Here is a 19,495-nt window from a genome sequence, read left to right on the forward strand (position 1 = left end):
AATAATTATTTTATAATGAGTAATTATTTAAATTAAAAAAGTAGTTACTAAAATAATAAAACTGAAAATTAGTTTTATTTAGTTCAACTATTAGATGAAACACATAAACAAGATCGTCAAACGACTCCATAACAGAATATTAGACGGTAGATGAAACAAAACAAAAAAGAAAGTAAACATGGATGACACCATGCAACGACGAACAAACGACTCTATAGAAAAATGATTAAATGATATGAAAAAGACTTTTATCACATTTCATATTTCTATTATTTCATTATTGAATTATAGTGTAATTTAATTTTCTCTCACTTTTTTATTTCAGTTTTTAAAGTTTTTTTCATGCCATTCATTTTTGGTGATTTGGTCTCTCTTCTCATGTTTTCTATATATATTTATTAGGTGATGAAAAGAAAAAACTTTTTAAGTGTATATATTTCTCAACATAAACAATTTCAAATTATTTAAAGAAACAATTTTTTAATTTCTATTTTTAAATATTTTTATTAAAATACGTTTAACATTTTGTTCATTTTGTTAAAACAGTTTAAACAAAGATAGCTGTGGGAAAGTTAATTTGATTTTATATTTCCACAAACATAAAGAAAGTTTAAATTATCGGTAACAACTTATGATCATCCATAACTCAATGTTTAAGGACACAAAACGTCATTAAGGTGAATTATATTTGAATTTATTGTTTCCCTCAAGACAGCAAGCCCAACCTGAAGTATGGGTTAAGAGCATAGCATTTCGTACCCACACCAACGTGCATTAACATTAATGATAATATTTATACATATTCACCAAACATTGCGTGGAATAATAATAGGTTGGTCCCAGATATTTTCTGTGTTACCTAAGTGGTGGATTAAAGTGAAAAAACTATGATGAAAAGTTGAAGATGATTTTTGAATTATTATTTTTGGAACTTGTTTTATTTTGATATTATTTTAATTTTTTAATTTCGATTTCAATTTGGTGCTATGGCCCAACGAGGTGAAGGCCTAACCTAAAGGAAACGGAACGCAAGCGAGCGAACAGTGTTCTGTGTTGGATAATTGAGGTTGTGAACAGTGTGAGAAGTGAGAGAGGGTTGTTGTTTCTTTGCTGGCAGAACAAAAAGTTATTTGTATTGTTTTGCGGGTGTGCTCGAGAGCGAACCTTGAAGCTGTTGCGTTTCATTTAAAAGCGGTGTCGTTCTCTCTCTCACTTTCTCTTTGTTGCGCCCACAAATATTCCAAAAACCCCTCTCTCTGTGATTGAACTCAATTCGCGGGGGCGGATTCCGGTGGCGATGGCAGCGGCGGCGGCGACTCCATCGTGGCAGCCTCAGGAGCAAGGGTTCAAGGAGATCTGCGGCCTCCTCGAGCAGCAGATTTCGCATTCTTCTTCCGCCGATAAGGCTCAGATTTGGCAACACCTTCAGCGCTACTCGCACCTTCCTGACTTCAACAATTACCTCGCCTTCATCTTCTCCCGTGCCGAGGTATTCCTTCGCCAATTTCCGCTTCACTTTTCTACTGCTATTGTCTCTGCTCCGTCGAAACGTTATTTTTCATGTGTGCTTTGCTTGCATCTATGTGCAAGAGTGAGGATCGCCTTGCGTGGTTTTGGTTTGATTATGTCTGCGTTATGCGGAGCTCTTGTCGTAGTGTATTTGTGCTTGATTTGATTGTTCTGAGTGAAATCTTCTGGACTTGATAAAGGTGATGCTCCAACGAGTTTTATTCTCTGTTTAGTATTATTTTTTTTTGTCTGTTGCTTTAACTTTGTTAATATGCACTGATCGGTTAATGATATGACATTAGAAAACTCTTTTGTTTTGTTTTTTAGTGTCGTTTAACTAGTTTTAAGATATATTGTAGCATGTTTGGTTTTGGTCAAGTTTTCTGGGAAATCTCAAATTTCCCATTTAACAGTGAAGCAACTTTGTGTAGTTTGACTTTTCCATGTTTGTTACGTGCGTTATGCGTTTTCAATGCGAAACAAAATACTATCAGTGTGTCTGGAATCACATCTAAAAAGATTAGCATGTCAGATGTTTTGTAACTGTTTAAGTGGTTCTTGGAAATATTTGATAAGACTTTATTTATTTATTTATAAAACCACATATGGCGTGGCAGTTGTGGTTCGAGTGATGTTGCATTGATAATAATGGTGCCGTGGTGGTTTTCAATTGACCAGGGAAAATCAGTGGAAGTTCGTCAGGCTGCAGGGTTATACCTGAAGAATAACCTCAGAAATGCTTATAAATCTATGCAACCTGCCTACCAACAGTATGTGAAATCGGAGTTGCTGCCTTGTCTCGGTGCAGCAGATAAGCACATAAGGTCTACAACAGGAACTATTATTAGTGTTGTTGTTGAAATAGGAGGAGTTGTTGGATGGCCTGAATTGTTGCAAGCCCTCGTAAATTGCCTGGACAGCAACGATCTAAATCACATGGAAGGTGCAATGGATGCATTATCCAAGGTCGGTTTTCCATTTTAGACTTAGTATGTTATTCTTAAATTGTAATTCTGGCTAAAATAGAATCTTGAAAGAAAATGCAAGTACTTTCATTATATGAACTGGTGCTACTGAGATCCCTGTAGAGAAAGGAGACAAGTTTATTATTATTTTATAAAGAAGGATTTTTATTGTAATGTGAGAATAGAAACAGAGGTAAGGAGGATTCTAGGAATCTTCCTTGGAGAAACGCCAACAAAATTATTTAAATCAAAGCAAGTTACATGTAAGCATGGACCCTCGCAAGATACCAATTGCTGCGATGGGATTTTTCTCAAACAGTAATTGAATGGTTGGGTCATTAACTGTTGGATTGAAAAGAGTCCAGCTACTCACATCTATTGATTTGTTGTAGAGTGCTTCCCACCATTTTCCAACAACTCGATCATCTATATGTTTTCGTCATGAGAAAATGAACACACATCTATAAAGAAGATAAATAAGACAGCAAGTCCCATGTTTTTATTGCATTTGTGGGTACATGAATGTGTTTGGACATGCCTGAGTGTACTTCTCTAGAAATTCTGCGGGATATTTTTCTTTGGAAAGGGGGAGGGGCAGTGGAGAAGATTAAAGCATTAAGTGGAGTTCAATCAACACAAATGGGAGATCTTGAAGGGGCTAGAATAAGTGTTTTGTAAATTTGGAATTGTTTTATCATTAATGATTATGTATTATACCTTATCTTTTATATATATATAAAGTACAACATCTAATGTTTAATATCCTTTGCTATTCTACTATTTAAATTTTTGGAAAGTTTTTCTATTCAACCCATTGTAGTGTTTAACTTTTTGCTACTTAAATAAGTGGTTAATCGGTAAAGAGCATGTGAGGGAGGGTGGGCTGGGTCAATAGGTTGTAGAATGTGGTACAGAGTGTCCATATAGATGGGGATTTGAGTTTATATAGATAACGGTTTTAGCATTGGTGGACTTATTGCATTGCAATGTTAATGACATCAGAAAATTTTCTTTCTATTTCCTTTAGAGCTTTGCAATTTTTGTCCTTTGAACTATGTTAAATTCAGTGTATTTCTCCTCTCTATTTTCTCTATTTACACCTGGTTATAACAGTAACCAGAAAAGAATTGGAAGTAACTACTCAAATTATAGAAATAGTGTATTTAGTATGCCCCCATGAATTTTTTTTATGCAATTGATATATGTCTGTTGTACTGTGTCCTGTTTTATTAATAATCCCTGTTTATATTATTGCTGTGACTTCTGTGATTGTAACAATGGTAAAAAAACTTTGATGTAAAAATGTGATAAAGGATAATGATCATTCGGATGAGACTTAATCTGATTTGGGAATCCCGTGTTTCTGCACCAAATCCATTTTCTTTCAGGTTTGATGGAAGCTTTGATATTGGTTGTAGCATCTAGCATGTATCTTTCATGGATCCATGAAAACATCATAATCAGGGTTACCAAAATAGGAAGTCTTAATTGTTCTTTTTGGTTGTCTTAGCTTTGTTAAAATCTGTTTGTTATCCATTGTTTCTTTTGCCACAACGTTATCCTCATACTTTTTTGAACTGGTGCAATGAGCTTCCTAATCACACTTATGCTTGTATGTCATGAAATGTGATGACGTGACTCCTCTATGATTTTGCTTAGTTGAAGATAGTTTGGCACAATCAATTTCAATCTGATAGAGGTAGGGGACTTAAGTTGCACCAATTTTGGGAATTACTAGGTAAACTTGTTGCGATAAAAAAACTAAGGGTATGAAAATTGAACTTTACTAAAATCAATGAAATCAATGTGTAATTGAGCCAAAAAAATTAAAAATAAAATAAAAGAGAAGTGTCATATATGTATATTTTTATTAATTTCCTTTTGCTAACTCAAAAAAAATGAGATGAAGGATTCGTGGGTGGGTAAAGACTGGAACAACCTTGTTCTTTTATTAATTTTCAATGCAAATAAAGTTCTTGATTTTTTTTTATCTGATTTTGGTTGTATAATTTAAAATTATTGAATGACAATTTGTATGTACTATTATTTTAAAAGGCTAGAGAAAGTGCAGTCTTGGCAACTGATTCTTAATATTTCATAGCATTTGTTTCTAGCTGTACCCTTTTAACATTTTTTTTTTACCGCACGAAGATTTGTGAAGATATTCCTCAATATCTTGATTCTGATGTACCGGGTTTAGCAGAACGCCCTATTAACATATTTCTTCCTAGATTATTTCGGGTAAGATCAGTTTTTCCTTTTTATAATTGTTTCCTTTCACTTCTTACTATTGTATCCTCCAACTGTTTATTCTTTTCCTTTTTTTTTTGTTTCAGTTTTTCCAATCTCCTCATGCTTCATTGAGAAAGCTATCACTTGGTTCTGTAAATCAATACATTATGTTAATGCCTTCTGTAAGTGTATAATGTCTCAGTTCTCTGGTTATTGAAGAACTGCTGAAGTTTGGAATAGATTGTAATAGTCTTAATTGTTTTGTGAAGGCTCTATATGTATCCATGGATCAATATCTTCAAGGTCTGTTTATTCTCTCAAATGATCCTTCTGCTGAAGTGCGGAAGTTGGTGAGTTCTTAATTCTTTATATGGATATAGATGTAACTTGAATAAAATTTATAAATTTTTTTCCATTATTGCTTTATTAGTGAATTACTCCAAATCCAGCTGCTGGTTTGAATTGCTAGTAATTGAAGGCTTCAGTCTTTTGACTCTGCCTTCTGCTCATTGTGTATTCTTTTGTTTTATACATCAATTATTTTGATGACCTCTAGTGAGTGAAGGCTATATCCTGTTTGTGTTGTCTTGTAATTTCTGATAGATTTTGCAAGGAATTTCATTAACTGTTTTTTTTCTCAAACTTTGTTATAACTATTTTTTATTAATGTTGGAATCAATTGAAATCATCCTAGTTGCTATTCATGACCAGGTTTGTGCGGCATTTGTTCAGCTAATTGAAGTCCGTCCATCTTTCTTGGAGGTGAGCATCTTGCTCTGGTTCATTTTAGTTTTTCAAGTTAATTGGATGTTCTTATATTTTCGAGATTTTTCACATTGTGGTGGTTTATCTGTTCTATTCATTCTGTCACACTATATCTGGTTGTTTACTTGTTTGAGTAAGTCGAATTCATTTAGATATCACAAGATCAGAATGCGTAGCACTGTTTTATATACTTATCTCAAGTTTATTATATGCATTTGTAATTTTTCAACTAGTTGAACAAGCAAGCATCAAGTGTCTTACCTATTTACTGTCTTTAAAATTAATGTTATTTCTATCTGCTCTCTCTTATCTAATGCAATTATTAATTCACTGCAGCCACATTTAAGGAATGTGATTGAATACATGTTACAAGTCAACAAGGACACAGATGAAGAAGTAGCCCTCGAAGCCTGTGAATTTTGGTACTATATGTATTTGGATGTTATTTTCTTGATGGTTCAACTAGTGGCTGGAGTTCATAATGTAGCTTCTAGATGTTATGAATCACAACTAAAATAGTAAACTTATTTATGTGTATTTTGTTTTATTTTTGTTACTTGCTTTTTTCATACTGGGAGGAGGGGTTTCAGGTGGTTGTAATGTATTCTAATTTTGAGACATGCAAGTTCAAGTCATACTGTTTCTAGCAATGTATGTTTTCTGTTGTTGGATATTAAGATGGCACATGCAGAATCAATCAATTTATTATTTCTAAAATCAGCATGCTGATGCGAATAAGAGTTCAATGTATCTATTATGTAATGATGCTATATTCTTTGTTAAGCTGATTTAAAATTTAAAATTTCACTAAAACTCTCTCTTTCTTAAATCCGTGGAGTTTTTTGTATTTTGCATCTTTTATTTTATAATGATTTCTGTTGCAGGTCTGCATATTGTGATGCTCAACTGCCGCCTGAAAACTTAAGAGAATTCTTGCCTCGTCTTATTCCAGTAAATCAAATTATACACATCCTCTTTTGTAATTGTATCCCTGTGTAATATTGGAATTTGAAGTTCATTTGTTGCATCCATGTAGGTATTGCTGTCAAACATGGCTTATGCAGATGATGATGAGTCACTTATTGAAGCTGAGGTTTTCTTTTGGATTGATTAGTGTTTAGAGGTGGATTGCATTGCAACTAATTCTTGTTTGTGACTTCATTTGTCTGATTTTATTTTTCCAGGAAGATGGTTCTCAACCTGATCGGGATCAGGTCTGGTTGTTTATTAGTTGACTTACTGGGTTTTCTTTAGTTTGAGACCATCAAATTTCTTATTTTATATTTTTTTCACCATAGGATCTTAAACCTCGATTTCATGCATCAAGATTTCATGGATCAGATGAAGTAGAAGATGACGTATGTTGTACTTGCTCTATTGTTTTGTTATTCTTAATATTTGATTAATGCTATTTCCCTTATTTAATAGGGTTTATGTAGCTTTTGAAAGATTAGCTTTAAAAAATGCTTTGCAATTTGAAGTCACAATTTTTATTTTTCATATTTACAGGATGATGATGTTGTCAACACATGGAATTTACGGAAATGCAGTGCAGCTGCTCTTGATATTCTTTCAAATGTGTTTGGAGACGAGATTCTTCCAACACTTATGCCTATTGTTGAGGTGATTTACACTTGTGATAATTTTCTATATCATAATGGCTAAAAATGAGTAACAGTCAAACTAATGCTGTTAATTTAAGTCAGACCAAGCATAATGGTAATGGGTGAGACAGGTGTATATATGTAAGACAAACTATTTTATGATGCTAATTTCTCCACAAGCCTTATTTTTGTGTGTGGATATACTAAAGGTTATGAGAATTTGTGCAGGCTAAGTTGTCTGCTGGTGGGGATGATGCTTGGAAGGAACGGGAAGCTGCTGTCCTGGCCCTTGGTGCCATAGGTGAAGGTTGCATCAATGGTCTTTATCCTCATCTGTTGGAGGTATTTTCTATTTTTCTGGTTCTGATTACTCAATCCAAAAGCAACTGGTTTGATTGCGGGATAAATTGTTGAGCTTGTTTTAAAAATTTGATTAATGTATGCTTGAATGATTGTATAACTTAATGTATGCTTGGATGTGTCTTTGAATATGTCATTAGTATCAAAATTGTATATTAGAGTTATTCAGAGTATCTAATAATATCTAATTGTATTCTTAAATCTTTATCACTTATGGCTACTTCCTCGATTTTATTAGTTTCCACATTTCCTAATATCTCATAATTTGTTTCTGTATTATTGTTAGGATCAGTATTAGTAAAAGTAATGGTTAGCGCTCTGTGATTTACATGCATTGCAGTTCATCTTATTGAAATACATCACATAAGAGTAGTAAATGTTATTCAAAGTATCTTTCTTTCTTTTCCCTCCCTTTACACCTAAAGCCCCGTTGGTTTGTGCTGGTTTGGTGTCCTTCTCTAGCTACACAATATCTTGTTCCTTTTATTATTACTAGTTTCCAAAAAATATGACAACTTCTAGAATCATTCAATCTTTCCTTTTTGCCCTTTTGTAGTGATCTATTCCTTATGTTCAATTATTCAATCACTGTGAGATAATTATGATACTTTCTGGATGAGTTGTAATTTACAACTCATGTTCAATGTTGTTAAAATTACAATCTAGATTGTAAGTTTGCATGGTCTTACTATCTTTTCTCCCTGTCCTGATCTGGATCACACCTGAAATCACAAATTGGTATGATTGTAATGGAATCATACAAGTTAGTCGAGTTAAGTTTTCGGCATTGTAACCAAACATAATTTCCGCATTTCTTCTTTTTTATTGTCTGAGAAAACTCTAATCATAGGATTAAATAAAAAAAGTATCAAATATCTGTCTTGAAGCATTCTTCACCATCTTGTGTGTCCCTCTCTTATGAAATGTTAGTTTTTAAGTTTGCTTTAATGTTCTTGTTTATAGTTCCTCTCTTCTTTTTTCTGTGTTAGTATATATTAGTATAGTTTACATTTGGTAAGATCATATAATCCTTGTAACAATTCTACATTCCTACGTTTTTGAGATATTGCAACACCCATTTGGATCCTGAGTAGAATCTCATTCATGACAACATTATTGATATTGAAAAGAGAAAAATGTTTTTTCACTATGAAATGAATTCCAATTTCGAGTTTTTCAGTTATGGTTCTGAAACATTAGTTTTAGGTTAACTTTCCTGTTGTTATTTATAGCTTTCCCCCTTTTTTCCTATGTGTGTGTATTAATATAATATTCATTTTGTTAAGATCCTATATCCTTGTTACAATTGTACGTTCCAACATTTTAAGATCTTGCAACACACCCATGGGTCCTATGTGGAATCTTAGTCTTGACAACATTATTTATTATTGACACTAAAAGGAAAATGTTTCTCTGACAACATTTTTGTTGATCTGTCAATCACTGATTCTTATTTTACTGAGTCTTGTTAATCTGCTTTATTGATTTCTTACTCATACAAATATCAGATTTTTTTTATTCTTTAGTGTGGCCCTTACTTCTTACTAATTTAGAATTTTTCACTATTCTTTGTTTATAGATTGTGGCCTTTCTTATCCCGCTTCTTGATGATAAGTTTCCTCTAATACGAAGTATTTCATGCTGGACACTGTCCCGTTTTAGCAAATTTATTGTTCAGGTATAAAAGCCCTCTGTTCCTGTTATGCTATTGCACAGTTATGATTTTTTTTGGCACTGATGCTTTTACAGTTCTATAAATTTATGTACTTTTGAATATTTTGGTCATTTAGAGAAAGTTAATTCAATCCTAAATACCAATTGCTATCAAATTGCTAATTATTAAATTCACTAAATGTATCTCAATATCTTATTACTATTTGGTATATATTCCTAATCTATATTAATGTTACCTTCTCTATTCCTGATATTATTATAACTAATTATTTTAATCTGCTCCATCACTTTAATATTTGTGTATTCAATATTCAAGTTTGAACTTATAGATGTTATAATATAAGGAGTTTGTAGCTAAACCAAATCTTGCATCAGTCTCAAAGGATATTGATCCATTGGAATATTGTATGTTTCCAGATAATTGTAAAATGACAAAACAACGAGTGGATATTATATATAAGATCTATATGAACTGATGTTTAAGTTTAGCCATGCAAGGATATTGAGCAATTTACTATGTAATTTTGTTTGAGTTTAAATTTTGTGTGCTTTAGGGTATTGGACATCCTAAAGGCTATGAACAATTTGATAATGTTCTTATGGGGCTTCTACGAAGAATTTTGGATGACAATAAGCGGGTACAAGAGGCTGCTTGTTCTGCTTTTGCAACCCTGGAAGAGGTTCTGACTACAATTTCTGTTCATTTACCCTTAATGAATTGATCAAATTACTTCATATATTTTAAATTTATGAGTCTCAAATTTGGTTTACCAAACTTATAATAGGAAGCTGCTGAAGAGTTGGCACCACGCTTGGAAATTATATTGAAGCACCTTATGACTGCATTTGAGAAATATCAAGTGATTTCTTTACCTTAATAATAGCTAATACTTTATATTTGTGTTTTTGTTTCTTGTGCAAAGAATCATGTTTCGATGCACACTAGCTCTGTACTGTGTTACATTTCCCATCATTATGTGTATGGTTAGACATTGTTAACTGTAGTCTATTGTTCTGAATTGCAGCGGCGAAACCTAAGAATTGTATATGATGCAATTGGAACTCTAGCTGAAGCTGTTGGGGGAGAGTTGAATCAGGTATGCTAATTTTTAGCAGTAGTCCATTCCATGGATGGACAATCAAAGTACATTAAACTAATTTTTCCTTTTTTCTGAAGTTACTCTTCATGGTTTACTACCGATATTCTATCCCTTTTGCTTCAAGAGACATTTCTTTACCTAGTGTTTTTCTTCTTGCTTTGCAGCCTGGTTATCTTGAGATTCTAATGCCACCATTAATTGAGAAGTGGCAGCAACTTTCAAATTCAGACAAAGATCTTTTTCCACTCCTGGAATGCTTTACCTCTATAGCACATGTACGGATATTGTTTTTCCACTTATATATTAAGAAGTGTTTCTCGGTTTTGTTGTCATATACTGTTCATAACATTTATTATGAATATGCATGTTTGAACTTTGAATGAGTTTGCTGGGTAGACTTGTGAACCGTAGGTTGTTCTTTAACAATAATTCAGACAAAGATCTTTTTCCACTCCTGGAATGCTTTACCTCTATAGCACATGTACGGATATTGTTTTTCCACTTATATATTAAGAAGTGTTTATCGGTTTTGTTGTCATATACTGTTCATAACATTTATTATGAATATGCATCTTTGAACTTTGAATGAGTTTGCTGGGTATACTTGTGTACCGTAGGTTGTTCTTTAACAATAATATCCTACTTATTTGTCAACAAATATTTCACAGTAATTAATTGAAGATTATGAAGCTGATGAACTGGCAATGTGCAGTATATCCTCTTGACAGTATTGGCACAATGCAGAAGGCACTTGTCTATGCATGTTGAAAATTCAATTTCATTTGAAATAGCTAAAGCTCATCTTGTTTTTGAACTTCCTAAAAGTTTGCTTGTAAATTTGGTACAGCTTAGGGGATTTTATTTATGTTACTAAGAAGTGTAGTTCAAATTTAATTCCAAAGGAAGTTTCAAATCATGTATTATTATAAACTTACAGGCTTATGCTGGAAGTTGGAAATTAGGTTATCATTCTGATTCTCATGTTAATAAATGCATGGGATTTCGGGAAACTATTGATATAATTTGAACTTTTTGTTTGGTATGTTTTTTCTTGCTCCTGATGCGGTGCTCAATTGGTGCAGGCTTTGGGTACTGGTTTCACTCAATTTGCGGAACCTGTATTTAGGAGGTGCATAAATATAATCCAGAGCCAACAATTTGCTAAGGTTCTAGTTACTTTTGCTCAAAGATCTTTTAACATCTAGTTTGCACTATATCCTGTTTAAAAACTAAAGTTTTGGTTCTTTCCTAGGTGTTGTCTGACATTTCATTTGTAACGTTGTTAGTGCTACAAGTTTTTTCCTTCTTAGTCTTGGTACGCACACACATATGTGTATGTAATGTTGACATTTTAAGGTTTAGGTATTTAGACGAATCATATATTATAGAATTGATATTGAGCTGATATGAGTTGTTTTAGTACAATATATGTAGCAAACCTACAGAGTGGTGCCTTATACCAATAATCATAACTAAATATGGTAACAAAATGTAAGATATCTGGAACAGGTGAACTTACAATGAAGAAATATTTTTCAAGATAATCTAAATTGTTTATGGATATGGTATTTTGATATTAGATGATATTCTAGTGGTGTGAACTAATCAAATTGTAACACTACTTAGAGGTTGCTGTTATCTATTATGTATATTTTTCTTTTATTGAGAACTTAAGTGCTACTAGTCATGCTATATATGTTGAAAGGTATCCAATGTACACAAAGCTGAAAAATTGTCAAATATTATTAGTATGTTCTATACTTGTGTTTGTTATCAAATTAATGTCTGTATATGCTGTTTGATCTGAAAAATGCATTTCATGACCACCTTTATTTGTGATCTGTCCAATAAACTACTCTATTACTACTTCCCAATAAGGTCTGATTTTGAAATTTATTTTATCTTCCAACAAGTTAAATGTCATTTTATTTCAGGCTGATTCTACTAAAACTGGGGTTCAGTATGACAAGGAGTTCATTGTATGCTCTCTTGATTTGCTTTCTGGACTAGCAGAGGGTCTTGGCAGTGGAATAGAGAGTTTGGTACTCATCTAAAACTTGTATTTTCTAGATATGAATGATACTTATCTGTTAGCTAATTATTTGTCATCTTCTTGGATGTTATTTTCTTGAAATAGTTTGCATTAATTTATATAATTGGAGCATTTTTTAGCTTAGAATATGGTGCAATTATTTCCTTAATATTCTTCTTCATATCATTTGCAGTAGTTGTTGAACTATTTCTGTAAATTTTAATTCCGAAACAGTTCTTTGGTTTGCTGTTAGTCCACCTTTTTTAGCTGTTTTTGTGTAAAATATGTCGTTTTGTATTAAGGAACATACTTGCCTTTTTTTAAATATTGTTTTTGCTTTGAATGATTGGGCTTTTGCAACATTAGAAACATCTATTTATTTATTATTTATATTTGTGTAACATTTTGATCAGTTTTCTCTAATTAAAGAGTTAATTTTTTTGGGGACAGATGGCCTGATTATTTAAAAAACATCAATATGACCACAAAGTTTGCCTTGTTAAACATATTCGTGAATTTGTGGTGGTGCTTTCTAATGAAAACTGGGGGCATTAACACTAGATTGTTTCTTAAATTCCTAGCATGATATTATCTTTTCTCTACAAAACCTACTTCTTTAGAAGAAATCAATGATAAACTAATGTCATATTTTCATAGTAATTGCAACTTATGCTATTCCTAAAAGGCATATTTTCCCTTTCATTTTTACCTTGCCCCCGAAAGACCTGCAATTCCTCTTGGTGTGTAAAACTTGAAATGAACAGCAATTCTGTCTTCTAAAGTTTCCTTTGTATGAGTTTTTGAGATTATCTTGATGTACACCATTTGGCAGGTTGCACAATGTTCTCTGAGAGATCTACTTCTGCATTGTTGTGTGGATGATGCTTCTGATGTTCGACAAAGTGCCTTTGCCTTACTTGGAGACCTGGCTCGAGTAAGTTGATTGTGTTCCTTCATGCATTGCACTGGAGCCCACATAGCCAAAAGCATTTCCTTGTCCTGTTGTATTTTGGAAGTAAATTAACTTTTTGAAGTTCAGTTTTCTTTATTCGGGGTTGGTTAAGGAGGGGAATGGGTGGAAGTAAGTCTGGGTCTCTACCCAAACATTTATTTTTATATTGTGGGGTGGCAGGGATTGTTCTTTGGACTGTATCATAGTTGATGGGATTCTGACAATGGTAATTTGGCTAGGTGTGCCCCGTTCATTTGCACCCTCGTTTGTCTGAGTTTCTTGAGGCTGCAGCCAAACAGCTGGTATGTATGTGCCTGATACAAATTTGTTTGTAGGTTGCATTTATTTGGCCATTTTATTCTAATAGTGTCTGGTGTGCAGGAGATTTCTAAGGTAAAGGAGGCCATTTCAGTAGCAAATAATGCATGCTGGGCAATTGGAGAATTAGCAGTTAAGGTATGCCATTTTAATGCCTCTTTCTGATAAAATGATAGAAAATTTTGCAACATAGATTCTAATTGGCATATTGACATTTGGTTTGAATGATATAGTTCTAAATTGTAATGATTAGGTTAAATTCTGGTTTACAAGCTGTTTAGACTGTAATGAATACTTTGATTGTTAAACGTTGCCATATGCTGTAAATGATGTATATTGACACGGTAGAGAAGCCACAGAACAAGCAGCTGGTCTCTAGTTTGTCCCATTCTGCGCAGTTCCAGGTGTCCAACCTTGGGAAGATTTTTGACACTTCTCTCCAATTTAAAAAAACTAAAAAAAGAAACTGTAAAGTGTTGAGAACCAGGTTATGCACAACCGGACTGGGTTGTGTGACCTGGCATGCCCAGATCCAACTACAGACCAGATTCATAATTCTCGTGATCTAGATTCAACTCTAGCGATTCTGAGTGCAATTTGATATCAAAATTAACACTGTACTTTCTCTAGATGGCTTTAGGAGTCATGTTGAATTGCTATACAAATTATATAATTGTTTCAATTATAATAACTATTCAAGCAACTGGCATGTTGAGTACATCTCTTACAAAATTATAGGTTGTTATCATGAATGTTCATTTCTTGAGCATAAATTTCCTCTAACTTGTTCTTTATGATTATATTCATCTGGTAGCTTGAATTGCTACTTCTGTCTTTGTGTTTTTGAATATTGCTATCCGTATGCATGTTTAAGTATCTGACTATCTTGGTTTGTTGTGACATAAGAATTAGGTTGTTTATGACCTATTTCATCCCACTCACACAATAGAGTCTAATGTTAACTTTGACGGTTTTGGATTTAAAAAATGAGACCCCATGTGATTTGAGGACAGACTAAAGTTAAACTTCAAGTCCTCTACCTAGTTCAGTTTCCTATATTTTTTAGATGCGTGCTTTCTTAACAGTCATGTATTAATATGATTTCTTAACTCACTGGATAATACTATTTTTACATAAACATTATTTTTAAAAAGTACTATACGATGCACCTTAACTTTTGTTTTATGCTTCTGCTAAACCAAACTTTTTTCATTATTTGGTTTTTTGATTGGACTGGGTTCAGGTTAAATAAATGAACCCATCAAAATTGCAGGTCAGTTGTGGCGGATAAAACCATCTCACAAACAAACATTCTAAGTTGCGATGAGACTTATATTGTAGGTTCTTGACAGATAATTTTACCTATATGCTTCTAGTATTTTACAGATTTGTATATTGATCATTCATGTTTCTGTTTGACGACATGAACATTAAATATTTAAATTTTGAAAAGCATTTTTTCAATCTTAATCTCTCCAGCTCCAGAATAAAAAATGGAGCACTGTGTAAAATTACAACTCCTCTGATTGAGTATTGGAGTAGATTCTGCTGACATGGTCTTGTTATTTTGCTAAATATTATGCAACATTACATCTACTCTGACGTGTTTGTGTTTCAAGGTTGTTCTTCCCTCATTGGTTTTGATTTTCATGTTTCTGATATTATTAGGAGCGTCAATAGCTTATACCATGTCACATTTTATTTATTTTGTCTAAAATCAGTCTTTTGAATTTCAGGTTCGTCAAGAAATTTCTCCTGTTGTCTTGACTGTAATTTCATCCCTGGTTCCCATTCTTCAGCACGCAGAGGTCACTATCATTTTTCGTTCTTCAATTATAATTTTGACCATGTTTAGTTGCTGATTGTGTTTGCTGTTTATAGGGACTCAACAAGTCACTAATAGAGAATAGTGCAATAACACTGGGGAGGCTTGCGTGGGTCTCTCCAGAGCTTGTATCACCACATATGGAGCATTTCATGCAATCCTGGTGCACTGCTTTGTCAATGTATGTTATAGTACTGACCTTCATACGAGCACATAAAAATCTCCGGTTCTCTTCAGTTGTGCATTAAAAAATGTTTTCAAAATCATGTGCTTTTGCCATTTTTTATGCATGATAAGTTGTGTATAAATTCCTATTCATTATAGAAGTTTGTGGCTCATTTATTGTTTTCCCTTTTCATTTCATCTTAGATGTTTAGGTGGGGCTTGAGGGATTCAAAACATAGTGTATTCAACTAAGTTGAGAAATTGGTTATAGTGCTGTTCCCTTGGGAGGGTGATCTGTTCAGTTTCAGAGGGTGGTGACTGCGATTGTCGATGAATATTTTTCCTTCATAAAAAGATATATGGAGAAGATCTGATGAGTGACCTAAAAGGCAGTTGAGATGCATAATGTTTACTTTAATTACAAATTAAAATAGTAAATAAATTGGAGCAATCTCCCTATTATGTGCAATTCACTTTTCCCTTACAAATTGTAATAACTTTTTTTTTTTTTTGTAAAACCTCTTCTGCTTACTATGTTTCTAGAGTATTAGTAGTGATTTCTCCGGACAACACTTTTTCTCTAACAAAGGGACAATCAATTTCAATATGTTTGGCTTTTTCATAGATGCAATGTGAAGTGCAACTTGATTGTCACTAATAAGCTTTGTTTCATGGATGTCCCCTATTTTTAGCATTAGTAGTAGTTGCCTAAGGCATGAAGCTTATAAGTGGCTGAGCACGATATTTTGCTTCTGCACTAGATCTGACAATCATATTTTACTTCTTGCTTCTCCATGAGATAAGGTTTCCTTCGATAAGGTTTCCTTCAATAAGAACATAGTACCCAAAATTGGATCTTTTAGTTGATGGTGATCCTGCCCAATCCACATCAGAGTAACAAGTGATCTTAGTACTGTCTTTGCCTTCATACAATAATCCTTGTACTGGAGCATTTATGTTTCGAAGAATAGGTGTCGGGTTTGGTGACGGTGAGATAGTTGAGTCGGCCTATCAAGCAACAATGTCTTTCCAGCTCTTTCAATGGGATCCCGGAAGAAGGTTGATATTGGGATCCATAGGAGTATCATAAGGAAGACAATCAAGCATAGCAGTTTAAGAATGTTTTGGGCATACTTACGTTGATTAATAACAATTCTAGAAACAGATTGAGCAACTTTCAATGCCTAAGAAATATTTTAGAGGACCCAAATCTTTAGTATGAAATTGTTGTGAAAGATGCTTTTTGATTTGTCAAATTCTAGTCTCATCATTACCTGTGATGACAATGTCATCAACATAAACAACAAGATAAATGCACTTGCCAAAAGAGGAATGAAAGGACAAGACAGAATGATCAACTTCACGCCTGGTCATGCCAAACTGAATCAAGACAGAACTGAAACAACTAAACCAAGCCTGGGGAGATTGCTTCAAACTGTTGAAGCTTACAAACAAGATGAGAATTGCCGGGAGCAAGAAAACAAGAGAGTTGATCCATATAAACTTCTTGCAATTCACCATGTAAAAATGCATTTTTAATATCTAGCTGATAAAGGCCAAAGATGAATAGCATCCATAGCCAAAAAGAGACGAACAAAAGTTATTTTGGCCATGAGGTCCTGCTGTCACTATATAAACCCAACAACTGCCAACAATTTGCTTGCCAGGAGGTAAAGGACCAAGTTCCCAAGTGCCATTGGAATGTAAGGTTGCCATCTCTGCCATTGCCTGATGTCAGCTGGTATCAACCATGGCTTCACATGTAGTCTTAGAAATAGACACAAAATCCAAAGGAGAAATAGGATGGAGAGAAACAATCATAAATAATGGTAAAAGCATAGAGGGTTAGGATTACAAGAGGAACAAATACCTTTTCGTATTGCAATAGGAAGTTTAGGTGTTGGAGGCGTGGGCAGAGGGACAGTTGGAGCGTGAAATGATGCTTGAAGATTAGTAGAGTGAGTCAAAATTGGAGTTTTAACCCGTGGTATTGAAACAAAGGACGTTGAGGAGAAGCATAACCAAGTTGGAATATAGAAAAAATATCAAAACATTTTTTTATTAAGAATAACAAAGTACATTGGGAGAGATAGTCAATGAAAGTAACGATGTAACAAAAAACCATAGCTGGACAGCAGCAGCCTAGGAGCTATAGTTGCTCGTCTCGGTTAGTTGCAGGTCTGGGTGCATGTGCAGCGAATCAGGGCGGCGAATGAAGAACAGTGGTCTCTGGAGGAAGACTGTCTTGATCACAGTGGTCACCAGAGGAAAATGACGTTCGGTGACTGAGAAAAGGGGCATACAGTAGCTGCTGGTACTGTCACAAAAAATAAAGATAAAGAAAATCCAAGATCGAAACCCTAAACTATTGATATCATAGAATTGTAGATGTTCTAAAAATGTATTGTGTGTCTAATGCAGACCACACAGTATGTATTTATACTATTTTAGAGAGTCAATTATAATAAAAACACCTAATAATTAGCAATCAATCATCCTAATTTTCCTAGATTATGTAATGGTTAATTTCCTACAAAATCTGGAATAGCTGATTACATTCTAACAAGCTGAATGTCCAATATTATAATGAAGATCTTAGATAATACTTGTCTGAGAACATATATATCAATGTAGTGCATGCAATCATGTATTTATTTAAATATTTGAAATCCATGGATAAAGGAGAGTAATCATTATCTCAACATTCACACTTTACAAATTGAACATGATTTTAGATGACCACAGTTCCATTCTAGGTTACCTTGTATACTGATTTCTCTTTGATGATATTTTTGCAGGATACGAGATGATGTTGAGAAAGAGGATGCTTTTAGAGGCCTATGTGCTATGGTAATTTCCTATTCACACTAAAATTTTAGATGTAGAATTGTAAAGTAATTGGTATCTTACACTTGCTTTCAGGTCAAAGCTAATCCTTCTGGAGCTCTAAGCTCGCTTGTTTACATGTGCAAAGCGATTGCAAGTTGGCATGTACGTTTAGCCGTCAGTATGGTCATCTTAAAAGTTAAAAATTGCTTTAAAGATTTTATAATATAACTGCTTTTATTAACGTCTGTAGGAAATAAGGAGTGAAGATTTACACAATGAAGTCTGCCAGGTCTTGCATGGGTATAAACAGGTTAGTGTTTCTTTACTTTAAGGCACACATCTACCTTTTGGGTAATGTTATGTTCAAGTTATAGCCGCAATACTCTGCTCGTGATAATCAATGCAATCTTATGTTTATGCTGTAGATGCTTCGCAATGGAGCATGGGATCAGTGTATGTCTGCTTTGGAGCCTCCAGTAAAAGAAAAACTTTCAAAATATCAAGTATAATTTGTGTGAGCTTTTGTATCTTCTGCGTTGACCTTGTTGGGCGTTGTGTTGAAAAGCAATATTGGAGTCCGGATTCATATGAAGCAGGAGCTTAGTCTCGGTCCAAGTTTCCAGACAGAGTACCAGTACTTGTACAATTCGTTTGAGCTTGATGATTACAAGCAGTTCCACAAGCCTCGAGATCTCATTTGATGGAGTTTCCCATGAGAAATGTACAGGGGAATGACTTTCAACCTTTAGAAATGCTTGATTCTTTGTTGTCTTTATAGTTAAAGCCTTAATTAAAGGCTAGGAGTTTTATTCAACCCTTGTGCTCGTCGCCACAGTTTTCCAATTTCTATAGTTCAAGTTGATAGGTTGTGTCTTGGTTACACAGTTTTGTACCACCAGAGAGGGAGGGGAGGGGTATATGATCTGGCTCGTAGTTTCCAGAGTATTTAGTTTGTTAAATTGTTTGTAAGATGTAACTTGAAAACCGATTTCGACGGTTTTGCCTTAGGCAGCACATCATTTAAATTTTGATTGGGACAATAATTATTTAAACTTGTGCATGCATCGTTGTCTTTCTTTTTATGCTTTCATCCCAAGGGAAAAATGTGGGCATTATTTTCTTATGACATCGATGCCCCTTAAAGCTAGTTAATGTCTACAGTAGC

The 19,495-nt window shown here is 33.8% G+C and overlaps 1 protein-coding gene across 1 annotated transcript; it reads left to right on the forward strand.

The window, feature by feature from the left end:
- The first annotated feature begins 1,001 nt into the window (after positions 1 to 1,001).
- On the forward strand, positions 1,002 to 19,392 carry LOC124839533 (transportin 1). Its single transcript, XM_047315370.2, has 29 exons — positions 1,002 to 1,489; positions 2,188 to 2,475; positions 4,626 to 4,715; positions 4,811 to 4,888; positions 4,976 to 5,056; positions 5,418 to 5,468; positions 5,808 to 5,893; positions 6,356 to 6,422; positions 6,508 to 6,564; positions 6,656 to 6,685; positions 6,770 to 6,829; positions 6,981 to 7,094; positions 7,304 to 7,417; positions 9,015 to 9,113; positions 9,664 to 9,789; positions 9,895 to 9,969; positions 10,135 to 10,206; positions 10,374 to 10,484; positions 11,292 to 11,375; positions 12,144 to 12,251; positions 13,074 to 13,175; positions 13,433 to 13,495; positions 13,575 to 13,649; positions 15,248 to 15,319; positions 15,393 to 15,517; positions 18,300 to 18,351; positions 18,424 to 18,492; positions 18,581 to 18,640; positions 18,756 to 19,392. The coding sequence occupies exons 1-29, from the start codon at positions 1,298 to 1,300 to the stop codon at positions 18,837 to 18,839; spliced, it is 2,685 nt and encodes an 894-aa protein (XP_047171326.1). The 5' UTR covers positions 1,002 to 1,297; the 3' UTR covers positions 18,840 to 19,392.
- Positions 19,393 to 19,495: the final 103 nt, after the last annotated feature.

Source organism: Vigna umbellata, chromosome 8 (assembly GCF_029865625.1).
Source record: "Vigna umbellata cultivar VRB3 chromosome 8, Vumbellata_1.0, whole genome shotgun sequence".
In the NCBI taxonomy this organism is placed as follows: Eukaryota; Viridiplantae; Streptophyta; class Magnoliopsida; order Fabales; family Fabaceae; genus Vigna; species Vigna umbellata.